At 41.5% G+C, this 23,567-nt stretch overlaps 1 protein-coding gene across 5 annotated transcripts in view; it reads left to right on the forward strand.

Moving 5' to 3' along the window:
* The window catches only part of LOC122550689 (cytoplasmic dynein 2 heavy chain 1), a 555,979-nt gene that overhangs the window by 412,915 nt on the left and 119,497 nt on the right, over positions 1-23,567 (forward strand). For all 5 annotated transcript variants that reach the window (XM_043691809.1, XM_043691805.1, XM_043691808.1 and 2 more), the window contains 2 exons: positions 13,964-14,124; positions 18,891-19,016. In XM_043691809.1, the coding sequence (XP_043547744.1) occupies positions 13,964-14,124; positions 18,891-19,016 (287 nt within the window). The remainder of the gene's footprint in view (positions 1-13,963; positions 14,125-18,890; positions 19,017-23,567) is intronic.

Raw genomic sequence — 23,567 nt, forward strand, 5'->3', positions numbered from 1 at the left:
TCATTGGCGGAGTGAGAGGGGGAGTTAAAGTGTTCAGCCACGGGGCGGTTGGGTTGGTTGGTGCGGGTGTCCCAGAGGTGTTCTCTGAAACGTTCTGCAAGTAGGCGGCCTGTCTCCCCAATGTAGTGGAGGCCACATCAGGTGCTGCGGATGCAGTAAGTGATGTGTGTGGAGGTGCAGGTGAATTTGTTGCAGATATGGAAGGATCCCTTAGGGCCTTGGAGGGAAGTGAAGGGGGAGGTATGGGCGCAAGTTTTGCATTTCTTGCGGTTGCAGGGGAAGGTGCCGGGAGTGGAGGTTGGGTTGGTGGGGGGGTGTGGACCTGATGAGGGAGTCACGGAGGGAGTGGTCTTTTCGGAACGCCCCATCCAACCACACCCCCTACCGGAGACCTGAACATCCCATGGCTAACCCACTTAGCCTGCACAACTGTGGGCAATTTTAGTATGGCGCGGCCACCTAACCTGCATATTTTTGGACTGTGGGAGGAAACTGGAGAACCTGGAGGGAACGTATACAGATATGGGGAGAATGTGTAAACTCAACTCAGACAGTTGCCCGAGGGCAGAATCAAACCTGGGTCACTGATGCTGTGAGGCAGCAGTGCTAGCCACTGTGCTCTGCAGAAATGCAAATTATCTTTCTGCTTACCTTGCTCATGTTCAGACGCTGTGACTTCTGTAAGTGCCACCTCTGGATGGCACAAAAATCTAGGCACATGTGTAAAGAGGCTCAATAGATTATCTTCCAGTTACCATTAGTCTGAGAGCCCACACAGGATTCAAATGCTAAAGTCAAATGAAATTTGACATCTGTAAGTTTTGGATCTTGCATTAATTTGAAGTGATTTTTATTACAACTGAGTTCAGCTTCAGGGGAAGTTCAGAGCATCGTCATGACTCTGAGAAGGGTCTTTGGATTCAGGTTTTTACACTTGCAACTTTTCATTTCTTGTTTGCAGGTTTCTTGGTTGCTGTTTTCTTTATTTTATGGCCTACTGCAGGCGAGAGAAAAAAGCCTTGTCTTGGGTTGTTTGGCCCCACCCTGTTACACCTCATTCGTAGTGCCTTGCACAAATATCGTTCGTTTGATTCCAAGAATATGGAATTGAGACTTCCATTTCCACCTTTCAGGCTTTCTTCATCTTACTCATGGCTCCTAGAATAGTTGGGTTGTTTTCCTGCTTCTCAATAGCTTTGATAAGGTGAGAGCTCAGCTAGCATCGATAGTTAGTTTTTAGCTTCATAATGACCTTTTGATCCATTTTCTGGAACTTGACTGAGGTATTTGAAGGCAAAAATGTCAATTTGTCACTTTTGAGGCCATTGATTTTGGGTTATGCAAGACAGTTGTCTGTAATGATGATCAACTTCCTTTTTTTCCATTGATTCTTTTTGTAAATTTTGCTAATCTATGTCTCAGAATTGCCAGAGGTCATCTGGGCAGTTTTGTTGGCCTCGTACTGTATGAGTAGTGTCTTGACGTTTGCAAAGCCAATGTGGCTTTTTGAACTTCTTTGTATCACAAGAAATGACAGCTTTTTAGTGCTGTACATGTTGGTGCAGACTACTTCAGTGATCTATTCTTTGCTTTGTTTTGCACCATTACTCATTTCATCTTTAAACATTCAAGATGGATTTGTAAAAGACAGTAAAGCAGTTCAGTTTCATCTATATTAAAAATGCCTGGTGATCCAGTGGCTCTGCTCTGCTGGGCTCTGCCCCAAAACCCAGACAAAGTGGTGCATTCACCCTCTCTTTTTACCCATTGTGGTGCAAATCGCTGGTTTAACGGCCATGGAACTGCTATTTATTAGTTTCAGTGATTTATTTTTCAAAGAAACAAAAATGACGAAGGGGAAAGGACCGCGAGGATCACAATAAACAATACTGCACCCCCCCTGCAGTACTGGACACACCCATGGCCATGATGTCAGCCTCTGCGAACGCTCCTGGGGACTTACCTGTGGAGCAGAGCTGGTCTCTGAGTTCGTAAAACTCCAAGATCGATTCAGTGATGGAGGAGACTCAGACCAGGCTGGAACAGATCTTAGCTATGCTGCAGAAGCATGACCAGGAGATATAACATCTCGGGTGGCGCGGCTTCTGAAACCGCAGTGGAATTTTCAGAGGACCAGGTCCAGGCCATGGGACGGCAGGTACAGGCCTTAATTGAGCAGGTCGACAACCTTGAAAATTGAGACCGTCTGAAGAATATCCGCCTGATCAGGCTGCTGGAGTGCGTGGAGAGAAGTCAGCTGATCAGCTTCTTGGAGCAATAGCTCCCGCAGTTTTTGAAACTGGAAGTTGAGGCGGACCGGGTGCACATTGAGTGAGCCTACTGGGTCGCACCCCCGCCCGGTCTTAGTGCGACTTCAGCACTTTAGAGACAGGCAAAGGGTGCTGGAAGTTTCTAGAGCACAGGGGAAGGATCCACAGGCTTTGATATATAAAGGATCAAGAATTATGTTCTTTCAAGACTTTTCTGTGGCTGTGATCCATAAGAGGAAGGCCTTTGAGGTAAAAAGGAGGATGAGAGACTTCAATATTCAGTACTCTGTAAGATATCCAACAATATTACGTTTCAGCCATGGAGGGTCCATGTTTAATTTTGACTCATTGGCAAAGGCAAAGAACTTCTTGGACACCCTAAAATAGACTGGCTGGCTCAAATAATATGGACAATCGTGTTCACTTTGTTTTTTTTGTGTGTGGTTTACCTAGTTTTGTCTGTTTAATATGTGGGAGTCTCCCTTTTTTTTCTCTCCCTTTCTCTCTCCTCCCTTCTTTCTCCCTTTGTGTTATCCTTTGTTTTTCTATCATTTGCTTTTCATTTTGCTTTCTTAGTACGGGGGTGGAGGGGATGTTCCTTTTTTTAACCAGGACTGCCTCGGGTCAAATTATAGCTGGGATGGGTTGAATACTTTTAATTTTCTTGTTGTAAGATGTGTGTAACATTTTTGCACTTTGTTTTGTCTGGATTTGGGGCATAGCTTCAGCTAGAAGGAGCCACGGAGTGGTTAGTGAGTAGTATGAGTGCCCTCTGTGGGCAAGGTCTCCTCTCATTTGTGTTATATGTTGGTTCATTGTAGATGTAATTGTTAGAAGTTTTGATTTGGTAGCTTTTGTAGTTGTATTTTCAAGTTTATAAGAACTGTTTACTGTTTTCACTTGGTGCGTTATGAATGGGGTCTTTCCTCCTCGGGGTGTCACTGGCTGTTTCAGATGGCTATGGCTAACCGTTTAAATGGTGCACCTGGATCGTTAAGGGAGTCATTCACCGATTTAAGAGAACAAAGGATACTTTCAAGCCTTTAGAAAGGAAAGGGTCAATGTAGCCTTGCTGCAAGAAGCAGATCTAACCGATAAGGAACACTTAAAGTTGCAGTAGAGAGGGTTCGGCCGGGTGTTTTTTTTCCATCCTTTTAATTCAAAACATAGAGGAGAAGCTATACTCATTCAGAAGAACTTTCCATTTCAGTTGTTATACCAAATTAAGGATGAATGTGGGCGGTTTCTGATCCCTAAAGCTTTAATACATGGAGAAGAATATGGGATCTCGAATTTATATTTCCCCCCCCGGCACACCCCTTCAAACTTTTAACGGATGCACTCTCCAGATTGATGGCACTTTGGGTGTGTCATACAATTATAGGGGGAGACTTTAACCGACTTGTGGACCTCGAGGTGGTTAGGATGCCGAGGGGTCTCGCAGATATATCCCCGCGATCCAGGCAGCTGGTGGACCTGAACAGGGAGCTGGGGTTGGTGGTTGTGTGGAGAGGTTTTCATCCTGAGGGTAGGGACTTCATCTTTCTTTTTAACCCACATAAGTGCTATACTAGGATCGACATTTTTTTTTTGCCCCATTGACCTTTTTTGAATTCGGTGCTGTCCTGCAGAATTGGGAACATAGCCATTTCTGATCATGCGGCAGTGTACATGGAGGTTAAGGCCAGTGATGTTAGGACAGGCTCGGGCCCTGGTGCATGGATCCTTTCCTCCTGAAGGATAGCAAGTTTTCATTGAGTATTTTCTTGTGGGAATTTAAAATTTTTTGGGACATTAATTCGGGTGCGGCCAGTAATCCGTTGGTGCTATGGGAGACTGCCAAGGGGTTTGATTTTTTTCTTGTTCAGCGATTTGGAAGTGGCAGAAGGGAGAACAGCAGCGTATGCTCGAGGCTCAGTGAAGGCAGCCGAAACAGCATATTTTGACAGACCGTCTGTAACTAAGTTGCAGCGGATGACAGCCCTCCTGGCTGCTTTGAATGCTGCGCTCACCTAGACAGCAAGGAGGGAGATTTCCTTTGTGAAACAGAGGTTATTTGAGTATGGTGATAAACTAGGTAGGTATTTGGCCAGAAGGAAGAGTGCCCCCCAATCTATCACATCCATTTGAGTGTGTACTGGTACTATCACCTGCAATACCAACAATATTAATGCAACATTCAGGAAGTTCTATTCTGGTTTGAACTGCTTGGAGGACTGTGTGGACAGATTGGCAAAGATGGAATGCTTTTTTAAGTCCTTGCACCTCCCAGGTGTAACTTCAGAGTAGGCGTCTCTTTTAAAATGCCCCTCTAATTCAAGAGATATAGGAGGTGGTGAGGCAGCTCCAGAGTGGTTTTCAGAGTGAGTTTTATTAGGAGTTCACAGACATGCTGGCCGGGCCAATGTTGGATATGTACAATCATTCGGACAGTCAGGACTGCCTCCCATCCTCTTTGAGAGAAGTAAATATTTCTCTTATTCTCAAGAGAAGGAAAGCCCCAGAGGATTGTACTTTATATAGGCCCATATCGTTATTAAACATGGACTTTAAAATTTTGTCGAAAATGCTGGTGTCGAGGCTAGAGAACCTCTTGCCTTTCATTGTAAAAGAGGACCTGACAGGTTATATTAGGGGTCATAGATCCTCTAATAATATTAGGAGAGTACTAAATATTGTTCAGGTGTGCCAGCAAGGATCAATCCCAGGCTTGTTAGTCTTCCTGGATGGAGAGAAAGCGTTTGACCGGGTGGAGTGGCCATATCTCTTTTATGTCCTCAAATGTTTGGCCTTGGAAGGGGTCTTTGCCAGGTGGGTGACAGTGTTATACAATGAACCTAAAACAGCAGTTCTCACTAATGGTATAAGGTCTGACAATTTTAGTATTAGCAGAGGCAGCCAACAAGGATGCTCCCTCTCCCCATTGCTACTTACATTGGTGATTGAGCCGTTGGCAGAGGCCATTCGGAAGCTTGGATCAGGCAGGCGTAAGATCAACCTTTACACAGATGGCATTCTTCTCTTTCTAACTAACCCGATGATAAACTGTGCCCTGTTTGATACAAGTGATTAATTTATTTGGCTCTTCTCGGAGTATGAATCAATTTTATGAAATCAGAGGCCATGCCTGTCAGGGATCTTATTAGAATATCCGATGTTGGGGGTGGAAACCAATCCACTTTCAGATGGTCACAGGGAAGTTTCTTATATTTAGGCATTTTTATCATCCTAACCTTCAATCAATTATACAAGGCTAACTTTGTGCAGTTGTTAGAGAAGATAAGACAGGACCTTTCGCACTGGGAAGATCTTCTGATATCCTGGTTGGGTCGAATAGCTCTGGTTAAAATGAATGTTCTTCCTTGTTTATTATTTCCCATGTGAATGCTCCTGTTGCTGCCCAGGCAAGCGCTACGAAAACTTAACAGTTGGTTCGGCTCTTTTATCTGGCGTCGCAGGCGGCCTCTTATTAAGCTCGCCGAATTGCAGCTTCCGCAGAGGATGGAGAGGGGTGTGGGCTTTAAGGAATATCAATTAAGTTCCCTAATATTCTGTGTGGCTGATTGGGCTTGCCAGGACCCATGGTCAATTTGCTGGATATGGCAAAATGTCCCCTCATTAATCTGTTGATCATGGATAAGATGAGGATTGTTATGGACCATTGCGGAAATCTGGTTGTCCTTAATAAAGTTAAAGCATGGAGAATGATGCGACAAAGTGAGGACAATTTACAAAAACTTCCCCTTTTACTCCCATAGTAGGATTGGTAAGAATCCAGCTGGGATTGATGGATTCTGGCTTTAGGCTCTTGGAGTCCAGAGGAGTTTTCTTGTTTGGGAGACTTATTTGACAGGAGGTTATGATGTCTTTTGAGCAACTGAATGAGAAATATGAGCTGTCTAAGGAGGGACCTCTTTCCTTACTTTCAGATTAGAGACTTTATTCAGAAAAAGACTACATTAATGGTTAGTCGGATATGGAGACAAGAGTGCTTCAGTCCACAGGCACTCTCTTGGTTAGCACCTTCTATTATTTATTAGGAGGTAGTGTCTCGAAGGACATCGAGCGGCTCTGTGGAATTTGGGCTCAGGAATTGAGGGTGGAGATCTCGCCAGAGAAGTGGGAGGATATTTGGGAGACTGTAAGGAAGATTTTGATTTGCAATAGGACATAGGCTATGCAATTGAAGGTACTCCACGGGGTTTATTTGGCACCGGAGCAGCTTGCAAAATTTAAGACAAGCATCCCTAATGTGCACCAAATGTAAAGTAGACATTGGTACTGTGGTCATGCCACAAGCTTGGTACTGTGATCATTGCTGTAGTCATGCCACAAGCTTCATAGGTATTGGTGCGCTATAGCGAGTGTTTTGGAAGGGGTCTTGGGAACCAAGGTCAAGGTAGATCCGGTATCCCTCCTCTTGGGTTCACCGAATCTCCCCTCTTTGGTCGTGCATGGGAAGAAATTGTGTTTAGTATTCTTTCATTTTGTGCAAGGAAGAACATTCTAATGAGCTGGGTGGCGGTAAATCCCCCAGGGCTCTCGGGGTGGCGTAGGTTAGTTATGGAGTGCATCCCACTGGACTTCCTTACCATTGGTGCACCGGAAAACAGAACTTTTTTATAGGATGTGGTGGCCCTTTCTGAACCATATAGACTTATCAGCAATTTCAATGTATTTTTTTCTCTGGGGAAGAGCATGCAGCCAGCCTGGAGGAGAGTCTACAGAGAGGCACTGTCTGCTTTTTTTGTCTGCACACACATGGCTGAAACAGGATTTTGGGGACAGGGTGGGATGCGGATAGGAAGTGATTAGGGTTCAAGAACATGGTTTGGAAGATGAGAGCCAAAAGGATGGGGTTATGAATTACAACAATTATTCATTCCTTCCTGGCATAGCAATAAAAGAGGAAAGTTGGCTTGGCCATGATGTACAAAAGAAATTAGGGTTAGTTCTAGAGTCAAAGTGGAGATATATAAAATTGACACAAAAAAGCAGCAAGCCAGAAGATTGGGAATTGTTAGAATGCAGCAAAAGAGTGCAAAACTTTTGACCAACAAGGAGAATAATAGAGTATGAGAATAACATTATGGGAACATAAAAGCAGACAATAAAACATCTGCTTTATTGTCTTATGAAAAGAAAAAGATTAGTAAAGACAAGTGTAGGTCCTTTACAGGCAGAAGCCATGGAAATTATGAAGATGGTAGAAGAATTGAACACACACACTTTGGTTCCATCCTCACAAAAAGGGCAAAAATAAAGGGTCCAGTGAGAGGGCAGAATTGAAGGAAATCTATATTACTAAGAAAATGGTACTAAGAGAATGAATGATTTGACAAATCATTAGGAATTGATATCCTACAGCCCACAACACGAAAGAAAGTGGCCCTAAAAATATAGAATGCATTGGTGGCCATCCTTCTAAATTTAATTGTTTGTGGAGCAGTTCCCAGAGAATGGAGGGTTGCAAATGTAATCCTACTCATTAAAAAAGGATGTAGAGAAAAAAAAAACACAAATACAGACCAATTAGCTTAACATCAGCTGAAGTAAAATAAAAGATGTGACAACAGAACATCTCAAAAGCATTTCGGGGATTGGACAAAAGCCAGAGTGGGTTTATGAAAGGCAAATTTTGCTTAACAAATCTATTGGATTGTTTTGAATAAAATAGAATAAGAGAGAACCAATGAATGTGATTTGTTTTTCAGAAGGCTTTTGATAAAGTCCCTCATAAGAGGTTATGACCAAAGTTAAAGCACCTTGAATAGGGTTAATATGTTGGCATGGATTGAGAACTTGTTGACAGGCAGGAAACAGCATGAGAATAAATGGGCCTTTTTCTGAGTCGCAGGCATTGACTAGCAGGATACTGCAAGGATCAGTGTTTGGGCCCTAGCTATTAATGAAATGTATAAATGATGTCGATGAGAGGACCAAATGAAACCTTTCTAAGTTTTCTCATAATGCAAAACTGGGTGGGATTATAAGTTGTGAGGAGGATGCAAAGAGGCTTTAAAGTGATTTAGACAAGTTGAGTGGGAAAATGCATGCCTGATGCCGTACAAATTGGCTAAATATGAAGTTATGTTCTTTGGTATGAAGAACAGAAAAGCAGAGTATTGTTTAAATGGTGATGTATTGGGAGATGTGAATGTATAAAGGTTCTGGTTGTTGTATATCAATGAAAGTAGACAGACAAGTGCAGTAAGCTCTTAGGAAGGCAAGTTGGCTTTCATTGTAAGACTATTTGAATTCAGAAGTAAGAATGTCCTACTGTGATTATTAGTGAATGTACACCAGGAAAATGTAGGCAGTGTTGGTCTCCAAACCTAAGAGAAGATATACTTGGCTTGGAGAAGTGTGCAGCCGAGGCCTACTAGCCTGAAACTGGGATGGCAGAACTGTTGTATGAGAAGAGATTGGATCAACTGGGCCGGTATTCACTATAGTTAAATGGATGAGAGTAGATCTGTTGGAATCTTATGAAGTTGTAATAAAGCTGAAAATCAAACCACCAGATTATGGTCCAACAGGTTTATTTGGAAGCAATAGCTTTCGGAGTTCTGCTCCTTCATCAAGTGGTTGTGGAGTATACGATTGTAAGACACTGAATTTATAGCAAAGGTTTTCAGTGTGATGTAACTGAAATTATACATTGAAAAATACCTTGATTGTTTGTTAAGTCTCTCATCTGTTAGAACGACCATGTTGGATTCAGTTCTTTCATATGGGCAGCACGGTGGCACAATGGTTAGCGCTGGTTAGCACTGCTGCATCACAGCGTCAGAGACCCGGGTTCAATTCCCCCCTCAGGCAACTGTCTATGTGGAGTTTGCACATTCTCCCCGTGTCTGCGTGGGTTTCCTCCAGGTGCTCCGGTTTCCTCCCACAGTCTAAAAATGTGCAGATTAGATGAATTAGCCATGCTAAATTGCCCCTAGTGTTAGGTGAAGGAGTAAATGTAGGGGAATGGGTCTGGGTGGGTTGCTTGCTCTTCAGAGGGTCGGTGTGGACTTGTTGGGCCGAAGGGCCTGTTTCCACAGTGTAAATAATCTAATCTAATCTAATCTATACATATGTAAATCACAAAACCTTTTCTAAACACTTTGCGATTTACATTTGAAAGAAGTGAAACTAACATGGTTGTTCTAACAGATGAGAGAATTAACAAACAATCAAGGTATTTTTCAATGTATAATTTCATTTACATCATACTGTAAACTTTTGCTATAAATTCAGTGTCTTACAATTGTGTACTCCACAACCACCTGATGAAGGAGCAGAACTCCGAAAGCTATTGCTTCCAATTAAACCTTCCAATTAAAAGATGGACTATAACCTGGTGTTGTGCTGTTTTTAACTCTGTACATCCCAGTCCAACACCAGCATCTCCAAATCGTAATAAAGCTGAACAGACTAGATGTAGAGAGAATGCTTTCCTTTACTTGGGAGACTAGAACTGGGGACAAACTGTCAGGATATGAGGTAGACTGTTTAGGACTGAATAAGTAAATACTTTTTCACTCAAAGGACAGTGAATCCGTTGAATTCTCTACCACAGAAGGCTGTGGGAGCCAAATCACTGAATATATTCAAAGAGGCAGTTTTTGCTGATACTGACAATTGCAGGCAACTACAAATGCATGCTCATTAGGGGATATGCTCTTCCAAGCATGGATGTCATCACATAGACTTTGTGTGATGTCGTACACAACTGCATTACCACGCATATGTAGGGAAGTGCACTTGATTTTGAACAGGGGATGTGAGTAGTCAACAAAGAGAGCCTAAGGGAGGCCCTCTCCATCTCACTTCTGTGCTCCCCCCACTCATATACCCTTGCCTAATTCCCCTTGGGTTCTCTCCCAAAACCTGACAGCATCCCACTGCTCTTTCCCCTCCCCTGTCTCAATCTCTCTCCCTATCCACAGCCCCAGTCCTGATTTCCTACCTTCCCTCCACCACATCTTCTGAAATCTGTATATGCATAATTTAAAGCAGTGCATACCATGCATATATTGGTATCAACAAACACAGCCATTCAAAAAAATAGACAAGTAATTTTGTTCAAATTTTAAAGGCAAGAGATATTGGGAGAAAGTAGAAATATGGGATCGAGATATCTTCAACGAGGTTCTTATCAAATTTTATCACAACCATTGAGAAAATGAAATGTCAATCAAAACAAAGCTAGCACTCCAATAAAAGCTGTGTCAACATTGCCTGTTGAGCTCAGTGCATTAATTATTCTTATAGTTTAGTCAAGCATACACAATGAGTTTGTCTAGGAATTGTACCAAACAGGCTAAACAATAGTCAACTATTTGTTGATCCAGATGGCCTTTTTAAAAACCTGATCTTTGATAGAGCTGTGTTTTTCAAGACCTATGCGTTGATTTACATAAGTTTAAGTGATAGGAAGTAGATAACCTTTTTTGTCATTAAAACAATGGATGGCAGTGATTAATTGATTGACTTTGAGAAGATAAGTCAGACAATGCATTTCACAGAGAATGATGAAATTTTGTGTGGTTCCTAATTCATGACTAAGGTTCCACTATGATTTACCACATCTCTGAGATTCCTTGAATCATTTCTACTGACAGAACAGGTTTAACTCTATAAATATTTTCCTGAGGTTGGGGAAAAGGTTTGAAATGCCTGCTTCCGTAGAGGAGTGGCAAAAGTGAGAATACAGATGAGCCCAATGCCGACATCTTTATTCCTTACTGTCAGAAATGTGACTTGGGTTAAGAGTCCAGAAATTAAGTCTTGATTCTGCCTGATTCCATGAAAATCTAAGCTTTTTGTCCTCCTCACATCTTGCTTTCTATCTTATCTTTGTATCATAAGCAAACTTGGTTATAATAGACTCTGTCCTTTCACCAAAGTCATGAACGTAGATTGTGAATAGCGAAGCCTCCATATTGATTCTGTCAAACCCCTTTGATTACTTTGCCAACTTTGAAATGACCCAGTTATCCTGACTCTTTTTCTTTGTTAGCCAATCCTCTGTCTATGCTGAAATATAACCCTCAACTTTGTGACTTTATATCTTGTGCCGTGACCTTTTGTATGGCACCGCAGTGACTGCATTTTTGTAATCCAAATACAATAGATCTGCTGTTTTCCCTTTATTCACCCTGATCAAAGTTCTTCAATAGATTTATCAAACATTGCTAGGAGCCTTCTCAATTGAAGCTATCTAGTCTAGCCTGGGAACCCACGCAGCAAGCAGAGATGCAAATCGCCTTTGAAAAAGCAGAGTTTTTCATGACCATTTGTGTTATATTGCAGGATTTAAAGATCCTAAAACTATTTCCATTGCCTGGAGAGAAGCTAAGAAAGATAGCGAATAGGGTGACTGGTGGGTGAAGGGGTAGGGTGCCAGGTAGATAGTGTTTGGAATGCCAGGTGTGTGAAGAAGTGCTGTGCCAGGCAGTGAGTGAGTGGGCTGCCAAGTGGATGAAGTGCTTAAATGGCAGGTCACTGGGATATTGCTTAGGAGAGTGAGTCAGGGGCTGTTGGACATTTCCAGTCTGGGGATGTGGATCAGAGGATTGGGATGAGGGGTAGTTGGATCAGGCTGTGTTAGATCTATGGAGAGTGAGTAAAGTTCAGTTGCATGAAAACCATTGGGAGTTGTTTTCATTGGGAGCTGAGTCAAGAGTATGGTGCTGGAAAAGCACATGCTTAAATGGCAGGTCACTGGGATATTGCTTAGGAGAGTGTGTCAGAGACTGTTGGACATTTCCAGTCTGGGGATGTGGATCAGAGGATTGGGATGAGGGGTAGTTGGATTAGGCTGTGTTAGATCTATGGAGAGTGAGTAAAGTTCAGTTGCATGAAAACCATGGGAGTTGTTTTCATTGGGAGCTGAGTCGAGAGTATGGTGCTGGAAAAGCACAGCAGGTCAGGCAGCATCCAAGGAGTAGGAAAATCGACGTTTCAGGCAAAAGCCCTTCATCAGGAAGCACCACACTCGACTCTAATCTCCAGCATCTGCAGACCTCACTTTTGCTCCATTGGGAGTTGTGAGAGTCTGGTCTCGAGCCAGTCAGTGCAGCTTTGGATCTGTGCGGAGATGGTGGGGGTTGCGACCAAGAGGAATTGGCAGGGATTGAATTCATGGGGAATCAGTGGGTGTGGCTCCATGTGGTATCAGTGGGGATTGATCTATGGACACCTGGTGGGGGTTGGTTCTATGGCCATTTACCAGTGATTGGGTCCATGAGATGTCACTGGGATGGGTCAATGGAGAGTTGCCAGCGGTTGTTGGGGGTTGGGTCCACGGGGAGCTGGTAAGGGTGCGGTCCATGGGAGTCATGGAGGTGGGGTCTGTGGGGAGATGGTTTAGGTTGGGTCCGTGGAGAGTCAGCAGGATTTGGGTCTGTGGGGCATTGGCAGGGGTTTGAGTTCATGGAGGGTTGGTAGGGGTTGGGTCCATAGCCAGTCATCCATGGGGATTCAGTAGGAATTGACAGGGATTGGGTCCATGGGGAGTCAGTGGGGTTGTGTTTATGGGGATTGGGGTGGGGGCCTTGTCCATGATGGGAGTCAGCAGGGAATGGGTCCATGGAGAGTTGGGTCCTTGCGGAGATGGTGGGGGTCTTGGTGGGGAGGGGGGGGGGGGGGGGGGGCGGGGGGGGGGGGGGGGGGGGGGGGGGGGGGGTTGGTTCCTTGTGGAGATGGTGGGGCTCTGATCCTTGTAGTTATGCTGGGGGTTGGATCCTTGTAAGATGGTAGAGTCAGGTGTTTGCAGAAATGGTGGGTGTTAGATCTGCAGAGATTTGGGTGTTGAGATCAGCTGTGGGAGGACTTTGGTGGTGTCTGTGGTAGGTACAGTGTTCGAGGTGGTTGGCTAAGAGTCAGGTTTGGAGAAAGATCTGAAATTGTTGGGTCCAGAGAGATGGGGAGGAGTTATGGGATGGTTAGGCACTATGTTCAGCTGTGCATGGCCATCAAAAATAGGGTGTCAACAGTGAATTGGGGAGGCTCAGTTTCATACTTAGCCTAGAGTTAGTTAGTTTTAATTTCTCTGAGTTTTTTTTAGTCAATTTGAAACTGGAAGTCTCCGACTCCAACTCTGGTGTCAACAGTGAATTGGGGAGTCTCAGTTTCATACTTAGCCTAGAGTTAGTTAGTTTTAATTTCTCTGAGTTTTTTTAGTCAATTTGAAACTGGAAGTCTCCGACTCCAACTCTAAATTATTCAAAGCCTTCCTGGGTGATGCTGGGTAATTACTCAATGGAAGTTTCAACTTGCAGGGCAATTCCTGGGGAGTCCCCTACATTGGGCCTTCTGTATGGTCCTGATGCACAACTCCAGTATTTGGTGCTACAATGATTTTTCTCATCAGAAGATCTAGGCCATTATGTCAATTTGTCACATCAAATGTGGCTTGCTACAGTTCAGCTTCAGCTTGCAGATGTACACAAGCTGTCAGCTGGCTTCAGCATGTCTTTGTCTATGCAGTGTGTTATTTACAGTGTGTTTGCAATCTTTCATTACTTTATTATATTTGAGTTCAAGAATGTTGAAGCAATATTTGTTTTCTTTTCACTATTTTACTTGTTTTATTATTGCACCAATGGAGTTTTAATATACTGTGTCTATTTATATTTGTTTTGCTATCAGGAAATAATATCCATTATTTGAAATGTTAAGCAGGATTTACTTTCTTATAGGAATGAAAGAATTGTCCCCACCACCTTTGAATCTGAAGCGTCTCTTAACAGAGACGTTGGCAGCTGAGCCGGTTCTCATTATAATTTCACCTGGTGCTGATCCTTCCCAAGAGCTTCAAGAGTTGGCCAGTGAAACTATTGGGAGAGAAAATTTCCATGAGGTATGGAAACAAGAGGGAAACTTTCACATAGTATCAAGCTGTCATTGCCATTACTAATCTAGAAAATGACATGGTTTTATTTACAAATGAACATTTCAAGCATTCATATGATATTCAGTGAATACTCTTTAGCAAAGATAATAAGCCATTTATTGGTATCCACTAAAACCTTTGCTGAATAGTAGTTAGAGTAAAAGATAGTATTTTAAGTATTTGTTGGCTAATTAATAATTTTAGGTTAAAAATTGGGGACTGCGGTAACTCTGTTATGTATTTGTTGTACAAACCAGAAGTCTTTAGGGCCATTTTAGAAATTGGATATATAATCAAGTAAATTAAGCTGATCATAACATATGGAGCTCTCTTTATTTTTTGAGTGAAATGCATACAAAAATTCTATTTGAAGACAAAATAATGAATTCAACTCTAAGCATGCAGGTAACTGGAGAAATCTGAGTTCATTCCTTGTGGTTGGAGGGTTCCTAGGTGGAAGATGAGGCTCAACCGCAAGAAATGTAAAACTTGCGCCCACACCTCCCCCCCTCACTTCCCTCCAAGGCCCCAAGGGATCCTTCCATATCCGCCACAAATTCACCTGCACCTCCACACACATCATTTACTGCATCCGCTGCACCTGATGTGGCCTCCTCTATATTGGGGAGACAGGCCGCCTACTTGCGGAACGTTTCAGGTGATGTCATTTTCAGCAATGCTTCGCCTGAGGCCCACTGAAGATGTTACCTAATAGGGTCTATCACCCTCACCTTATCACCCTCACCTTAACCTCCTTCCACCTATCGCATTTCCAACGCCCCTCCCCCAAGTTCCTCCTCCCTACCTTTTATCTTAGCCTGCTTGGCACACTTTCCTCATTCCTGAAGAAGGGCTCATGCCCAAAACGTCGATTCTCCTGCTCCTTGGATGCTGCCTGACCTGCTGCACTTTTCCAGTAACACATTTTCAGCACCGATTATTGACTGCATAGTGCCGTCAAAGTGATGTGTGTGCAGTCATTGGCACACTGTCCCATGGGATAGCTTGTACTCTAGAGCACATACTGGCTCTACCTAAATTTTATTGGTAGGAAGGAATTAACTGTAGTTAGCTGTTAATAAATAGGGAGCATCAGTGACGTAACCATGCAGGCCAAACAATGATTTGTTGTAAAGTCCTCAGTCTGAAAGAAGCTAGATGCATAAAAGGTTATTACCAACACCACCTCACAGCTACTGGAAATGGAGTTTTTGCCTTGCTTTGTGGCTGGCAGCAAGTGGCACTTGCAGTGAGTACCTCATTACAGAAGTAATGAGACTTCACATCTTGTTCCTTGCTGAAGTTCAGGTGCAAGAGTTGTTCCTTATAAGTCCTGGATGAATGTGGCCAGCTGCTGAGAGCCATTCTCCAACTCCTCATCTAAATTGCAGGAAAGATTGTGTATAATGGATAGAGTCCCTGTCTCTAGACAAGAAGCACCATGTTTGAGTCTCACCAAGGAAAATATATTCATGATGTAGCGAAGCTAGTTGAGTATCTATCTGCAAATCTAGAGCATATCGGTGGTATCCGCAAGGGAATTCAGTTAACGTGGGAGAGATTCCGGGTCAACTCTGAAATTGAAAGAATGTTGGTGCTACTACTGTTATTACCTTTATGAAACTTTGCATGGTGCTACTGCAACTCCGATTCCCTAATGACCGATAACACAATGTACATTACCCACTGCTGCAGAATTGAGACAACAACCAGAAACTAATCTGAAGTAATTTTGACTCCTTGAAGTGCACTTTTTACTGGTGAATATGTGCTCATCTCTGAGGTTATAAGAGGAAGTTATGTGGAGTGTTGAGCTCTAAAAATGTCACTGCTGGCTGTCAATTCACCATTGAAAATGAATAATGTCAAGATCCATCTGCTGTGCATGCTAGTAGCAACTGTGTGTGTAAATATCCTCACCATGTGTTGTCCAGGGTAACTTATACCGATCCACATTTCACGCTGGTCTACAAATTATAAAGTCTGTGTGTAGACTTATTGAGAAAGATCAAAAGCAATTTAAAAGGGTCATACCTATCCTGAGAGGTTATATCCATCTGAAACAAATTAGTAAACTGGGAACTTCTTTAGCGAAGAAAAATGCGGAGTAACATGATGAATCTATAGGCATGAAATTCTTACATTCTGCCTTATTGCAGAGCAATGATGTCTGTTATCTATCTGGCAAAAACCCTAATCTGGGTATTTACGGCCCCTTATTGGGCTAGTTGCTGCAGCACAGCTATGTAAAGTAGGTAGAATATTACCCTTCCACCGTCCTGTCCTCCCCTAATACAGATCCAACTTGGGCAGGCCCTGAAATTGGAAATGCGCCTTCCATTTTAAATTTGATAATGAATGTTCAAATGAATTTGTTATCAAATGGACTGAGCTAAATATTATACGGCCCATGCCATGTCCTGGTTGGCATGAGTTGGCAAGTGGGTGTGCAAGGCAGGCAGGAATGGGAAGGCTACTTTTTTAAACCAAAGTGATTAAAAGGCAGACAAGCTGGCTAACTTATCCTATATATCATGCCCAATTCATATTAGAGCCATCCCTATTATTCCTCCCCACCTGACTTCCATAATTTTCAAATACACCTGGCACCACCACCATATCCAGTGGCCAGGCTGCCTCATCCCTCCCTGCACTTAATTCAAGGGTGTTACCTGGCTTCAGGATCCATTAAGGTGCTGTATGGGCCTGTGTGTTACCTCAGCAATACCCACAACTCTGGCATTGCCTGAGCAGTTGGCTAATTGAGTCGGTTTAGAAAACTCAGAAATGAGATTTCCTCTTCCTGAGAGGCAGAATTGCCATTCCTGATCTGTTTAGACTCTGGCAAGGAATTAGGATTATCTTGTTGGCAAGACATTTGGACTGTGGGGTGCGTTGTTTTTAGATGCCTCAGCTGATACTTGCAAGGTGGGGATGTGTGAAAGCAATATACACCTCCATAAAATCCAACTCCCTCATCCTAGGTATCTGTCTTATTCATCCACAGGATGTGGGCATTGCTGGCTAGGACAGCATTTATTGCCCATTCCTAATTGCCCAGAAGGTAGTTGAGAATCAACCAAATTGCTGTGGATTTGGAGTCTTATGTAGGCCATATTTCCCTCCCTGAAGGACAGTCATGAACCAGATGGGTTTTTATTGACAATTGACTTTTTTTATTGAATACACATACCACCATCTGCCATGGTGGGATTTGAACCCGGATCCCCGGAACATTATTATTGCCCATTCCTAATTGCCCAGAAGGTAGTTGAGAATCAACCAAATTGCTGTGGGTTTGGAGTCTTATGTAGGCCAGATTTCCCTCCCTGAAGGACAGTAATGAACCAGATGGGTTTTTATTGACAATTGACTTTTTTTATTGAATACACATACCACCATCTGCCATGGTGGGATTTGAACCCGGATCCCCGGAACATTAGCTGAGTTCCTGGATTAATAGTCTAGTGATAATACCTTTAGGCCATTGCGTCCTTCCATAATTATAGAATCTGCTCGATTCTATTCTTTGCCTTTGAAACAAATAGCATAGAAAGTAATTGAAACTGTATTTGCTACTGGGTTAATATTTTAAACCTCCAATATTTGCCCTTGCAATTCAGAATATTTCAGAAAGCTTGTAATATCAATGTGAGGACATAATTTGGTAATACAATGGGAAAGATATATGTTTGATATCATTAGGTGATCCATTTAGTCTAAAACATTATTTTCTCTTTTTTGATCAAAAGTCATTTTTAGAAGGCTCAAAATATTTTAAGACTTGGTCGGTTGATCTCTTGGATGGGAGCTTGTAGTAGCAGGTAGAAAGCTAACTTAATGCAGGTCGAAAAATGTAAAAATATTCAGAGCGCCAAGATTTAATGCATGTAAATCATCTCTAAAGCACTTGATAATGCAGTTTAATTGATTTTAAAAGATGGGACTGCAGCCAAAGTGTAAACTTCATCCCCCTACTTGAGAAAGAATTTAAGTGTATCAGATGCAATTCAGAGAAGGTTCACTCAATTGAGGCCTGGGAAGAAGAGTTATCATAGAAAGAAAGATTTAATCTGTATCCATTGAATTATAGAAAACTGAGAGGTAATCATATTGGAGTACATAAGATCTTGAGGTGACTTTATATGGAAAATGCTGAAAGGAGGTTCCCCCGTGATTAAGGACAGATTACATCTAGGGAATACAATTTACAAATAAGGAGTCATCCATTTAAGATGGAGATGAGTATTTTCTCTCTCCAATAATTGAGAGCTTTTGAAATACTCCTCCCCAGAGACCATTATAGGTAAGGTCATTGAATATTTGTACAACTGAGTAGATGAATTCCTGACTGACAAGGGAATAAAATGTTATTGAGGTAGATAGAAATGTGAAATTGAATCTGCAATCAGAACAGCCAAGACCTTACTAAATGGCAGATCTTGAAGCCTCAAAAGGACTAAATGGCTGACTCATGCTCCTAATTTATATGCTTTAATGTAATTAATATGTGCTTTTAAAAAAAATGGTGGAAATCATAGAACTTATCTTTTATAGTGCATATCTGATACTATAATATATCAGTTAACTTATTATATCAGTTAAGTTTTAATGTATGATATCACAGCTGTTTAGTTCTCTTTGTTTAACTAGCCACTCATGATGATTAAACATTTATCATTTCAAAGGCATTAGCAGAGACAAAAAAATTATGTTTTGTTCTACCTCTGCAGGTGGCTATGGGCCAGGGTCAAGCTGATATAGCCATCCAAACATTAAAAGAATGTGCACGCAATGGAGAATGGTTGTGTTTAAAGAACTTGCATCTGGTTACAGTCTGGCTGCCAGTTTTGGAAAAGGTAAGGATTGTTTAAATGTATTTAGAGTTACAGTCATCCCTTATACTTAAAAACCCTGCCAACCTGTGAGTAATTTGTTTTTATAATATGTTAAAATGTTCACTGGATAAATCTCTTTTCACAGTAAACTGTACATGACAATTTTTCAAGCCATTATGAATATCATAACCTTGACTGTTGGAATATCAAATCTTTGATATTTTTATACACAAACTGATTTTTGTTTTGATTAAGCTCTTTTAGTTTAGGTTTCTGATCCATCTGCTATATATTTCAATAAAACCGTTCTTGTTAAAGATTTATAGAAAGAAAATATTTGCAGTTAACAATCAAAGAATCAAAATGGGAACCATATTATATCAAATAGCTACACAGTCCATTCCTCACTGGGCAGTTGCCAGTTAAGGGGAATTACTGCTTGTTAACTGGTTTCTTGATAACCCACTCACCTTATTAGTATTAAGCTTTCTTTCTCACCAAACTCTGCAAACAAGCTAAATGTTGAGAAAAGTTCAAATGAAATCCAGTGAGTACACAACAAATTCAGGTTGCTGCTTGCTATAAAGGACTTCCATGTGAGGCACCAGGCACCAACATCACAGGGCACGTTCCATGGGCAAGGGCCACACTCACCCACTTCCATTGACATCTGACATGCACTTGTCTTTAAGAACCCTTGTGTGGCACATCTTTGATTCACTTGCAGGATGCTTCTGAACTTCAATGCTGCACCTTGAGATGAACTTGCAGCTTTCATTGCAATGCTTCAACAAGGACACTGTGAATTCAGGGACACATGTACAGTTCATGCACTGCACCAGACTACATCTCCAGACTCATCACTTGCTGCCATAGCACGCACTCATTCTGAGCTGAGCTGGGTGGGCTCCGAGCATTCCTGTCCTGCATTGCCTTGCCTTGCACTTTTGCACAGACACAAAGGAAAGAAACATGTCATCGTTGTTAGCAGGCCTCAGCCAAGTGAAGGAAGATAGTCTTTGCTTGGGAGTCCTGATATGGTTGATAAAGGGCAGCCTTCACACCAGTTGAGGAACTTGGGAAGGCTTGGATGTACAGTTAGTGGTGTTGAGTGTTGAGGATAACGGAGAGTGAGGGAAAATGTTGAAGGCAATAATAAGAGTGCTAGAGCATAAGCCTTGGTAGTGGATCCAGTAGCAGAGATAGAATGAGTCTGAGGTTCAGAGAGAAGATGGTGGCACTTATGTTGGCAGAGTGAAGAAGGGTATTAATGTTTTGCCCACCGTGCTCCACATTCCTACAGACTGCTTTAACCTGGTGGGGGTGTGGTAACCTCCATCCAAGTTTGCATTGTTTGTGACTTCTATTGTTAGTCCTGGGAAAAGAGGAAGTCCTGCATCTGTACTTACACATCCAGTAGGACCTTCACTTGCCTGCAAAGAGGAGGTCTGATTTCTTCCTGTATGTCATGTCCAGCGTAAATCTTAGGAACCATGCAGGCCAGCTCTGGGAAGATAGTGCTTTTCCCAGTGCACAATGGACTTTTAAAAATGTCGTGGAGGCAAGGGATATGGTGAATTCTGGGATATTTACTGAGTGGTGAGTTCTTCTGGGAACAGCATGTAGTAAGATTGGGGCAGAATCAAATGTGAGGGATGTCATCAGGGCTTATGTCCGAAACATCAATTCTCCTGTTCCTTTGATGCTGCCTGACCTGCTGCGCTTTTCCAGCAACACATTTTTAAGCTCTGATCTCCAGCATCTGCAGTCCTCACTTTCTCCTTCTAGATAGTTAATGAGGCAAGTTTGGTAATTAATGAACATTTCATAAATTTAAAGGAAAGATTTTAAAATGTAATTGAGAAGAAGTCATATCTTCGAATATTTTATAATCTTTGAGGTAATTTACTGCAAATTACTGTCAAGTTTATTGACAGTGGTCATGTAAATAAAATATACCTGTCCAGGAATGTATTTCAATTCTTTGTGTGGAGCTTAGCTGGAGCTAAAGATCAAGCAAAATTTGTACAAAAAAACAAGGGAAGCGAAGGATATTATTGCATCTATTTGCTGGGTGAAAAAGTAAGGTTAGATAGATTCCACCCCGATCACCATCCTGGAAATGTGATGCATGCCATTTTGGAAAGCGTATGTGAAGTTTGCTGTGTGCTGACTGAAATTAGCATTAGGTACTTTAGATTTTACAAGTGTGAGGCTCCATTCCAGTTTTAGAACTACAATCCAAAACTGGACATTCATATATGCCATGAGTACTTGATCCAGTTTTTCTTTTGGTTTTCTGACCACTAATTCTTAAACTGAGGCCATAGATAAATTGATAAGTACATTTTGCCCCAGCCTATGTCTTATTTTCTTTTTTTATTCAAGTTTCTTTAATCACAAAATAATCTTAATGGTTAGGAAAATATTTAAGAATAAGATTTTTATTTAACTCCATCCATAATACCAAAGCACCTAACTTTATGAAATGGCTGATGAAGTTTGATACTCTAAAATCAACTGTGCGTTAGAGTGCATGGTGAGGTAATAAAGGCCAACCAAACCAACAAGAAATGTTATGGCTTGGGAAACATTGTTTAGATTTGTTAGCCTAACAATACCCAGATGAGAAGTGTGAAATTATGCGAGGATTTTCTTTTAGGTAGTGTAACTGATTATTTATGTACCAAGAGATTTGAGATCTTGAGACCTCCAGGAAGGACACTCATGAAAAGGAATATAAATTGGCAGAAATCAACTTGGAGTCTAAAACCAAAAGAATTACATTAATATATTACAGTGGACTATGATACCGCAAGTCTGTCATGCTATTGAATTGATGATGTTTCTGACTTTGGACTGCCATAAAAGTTATTTTGAGTGAGAAGAGAGATGTCTTTATTTTAAAAGAACACAGCAAGCTTTACATATTTAGTGTTGTTTTCATCAGTTTTAATTGTCTAAATGTTGATGGCATAATTTGCTTAAATTTGGGCAGCCCTGAATTATTCTCCATGTGGCATAATACATTTGATAGCATGTTCATTTGAATTTTTCTCCTATTTCCTGATAACACTGTTCTAATTTACTTGTCATTTTACTTATTACAAAATCAGTTTTCACAATCTCAATATATTTTGTGATGTTACCACTTTAACTTTGATGCTGTTCTCGTGAGGTCAGACTTATTTGAATCTATGCACTGGTATCACAAAGTGGGATCACTTTGTGTTACTATTCAATTTAATGGGCCAATTTCTTTTCTTTTGAAATGTTCAGTAAGTATATTTTCAAACCCACAACACTTAATCCATTTGAAATATTAGCCTTTTGTTTATATTCTTTCCCCTAAAGCACCATTTTAAAAATGTGTGGTTGTCATTCATTTTAAGTTATTTTATTTTTATAAATGCAGGTTTGGGTGGGTTAATGGCTTTTTCAACTTTGTGGTGATCCTCCCTAAAAGTGGTGCATGTGATAATATGGTTTCCTAGTTCTAGTTTACCAATTAACTGAACAATAATAGATCAAGACCTATTATTCAAGATTTGTGGGGCAGCACAGTGGCTCAGTGGTTAGCACTGCTGCCTCACAGCGCCAGGGACCCAGGTTTGATTCCAGCCTCGGGTGACTGTGTGTGTGTGTGGAGTTTGCACATTCTCCCCCTGTCTGCATGGGTTTCCTCCCACAGTCCAAAGATGTGCAGGTTAAGTGAGTTGACCATGCTAAATTGCCCATAGCGTTCAGGGATATATAGGTTAGGTATATTAGTCAGGGTAAATGTAGAGTAACAGGGTCGGGGAATGGGTCTGGCTGGGTTGCTCTTTGGATGGTTGGTGTGGACTTGTTGGGCCGAAGGGCCTGTTTCCACAGTGTAAGGATTCTGTTATGACAAATAGCACTGCTTCCTGAATAAAGGGAAACTCTCTGGCTTGTTTCATCTTCTAGTTCTGATTTCTTAAGGAATGAGCATACTTCAAGAAGAAAGATCTTTAAATTCAGAAATGGATCATAAATATCATCTGAAATTCCTTCTACTATTCTGACTGTTCTATTTATATAAAATCAGTTAGTGTCTTTCCTAAAATATGATAAGAAGAAATTTTAGATGATTATTTTCAGGGCAGAATCTTATAGGGACCTGAATAATGTGAGGTATGGCATGAAATTTGGGAATCGTCTGAGAACTCCAAGAAAATCCATTTGGACATTCGAGCAATGGGTTGCGTTTTCCAAGTTTTAAGGTGTGATTCACACTAAGCAGTAGCCAGGTGCCTATTAATGCGAATTATTATTAATTAACAGCCTCATTAACCTTACATCTTGCTTCATTAATATGTAGCTCCCTCTCCTAAAAATGGCATGATGAAACTAGATATCAACAGTACCAATAATGAAAATTTGAGCAAGTACTATGTGATTGCAAATTTAAATTCATCTATGGGAACCACAATTGTTTAGAAATAATTTTTCTTCCAATTAAAATAATGCATGATAATTGACATATGTACTTATTCAACAATAGATATAGGAGAACTGAGACTTATTCATGCAAATCTTTAATAGATCTAA

This window comes from Chiloscyllium plagiosum, chromosome 6 (assembly GCF_004010195.1).
Source record: "Chiloscyllium plagiosum isolate BGI_BamShark_2017 chromosome 6, ASM401019v2, whole genome shotgun sequence".
NCBI lineage: Eukaryota > Metazoa > Chordata > Chondrichthyes > Orectolobiformes > Hemiscylliidae > Chiloscyllium > Chiloscyllium plagiosum.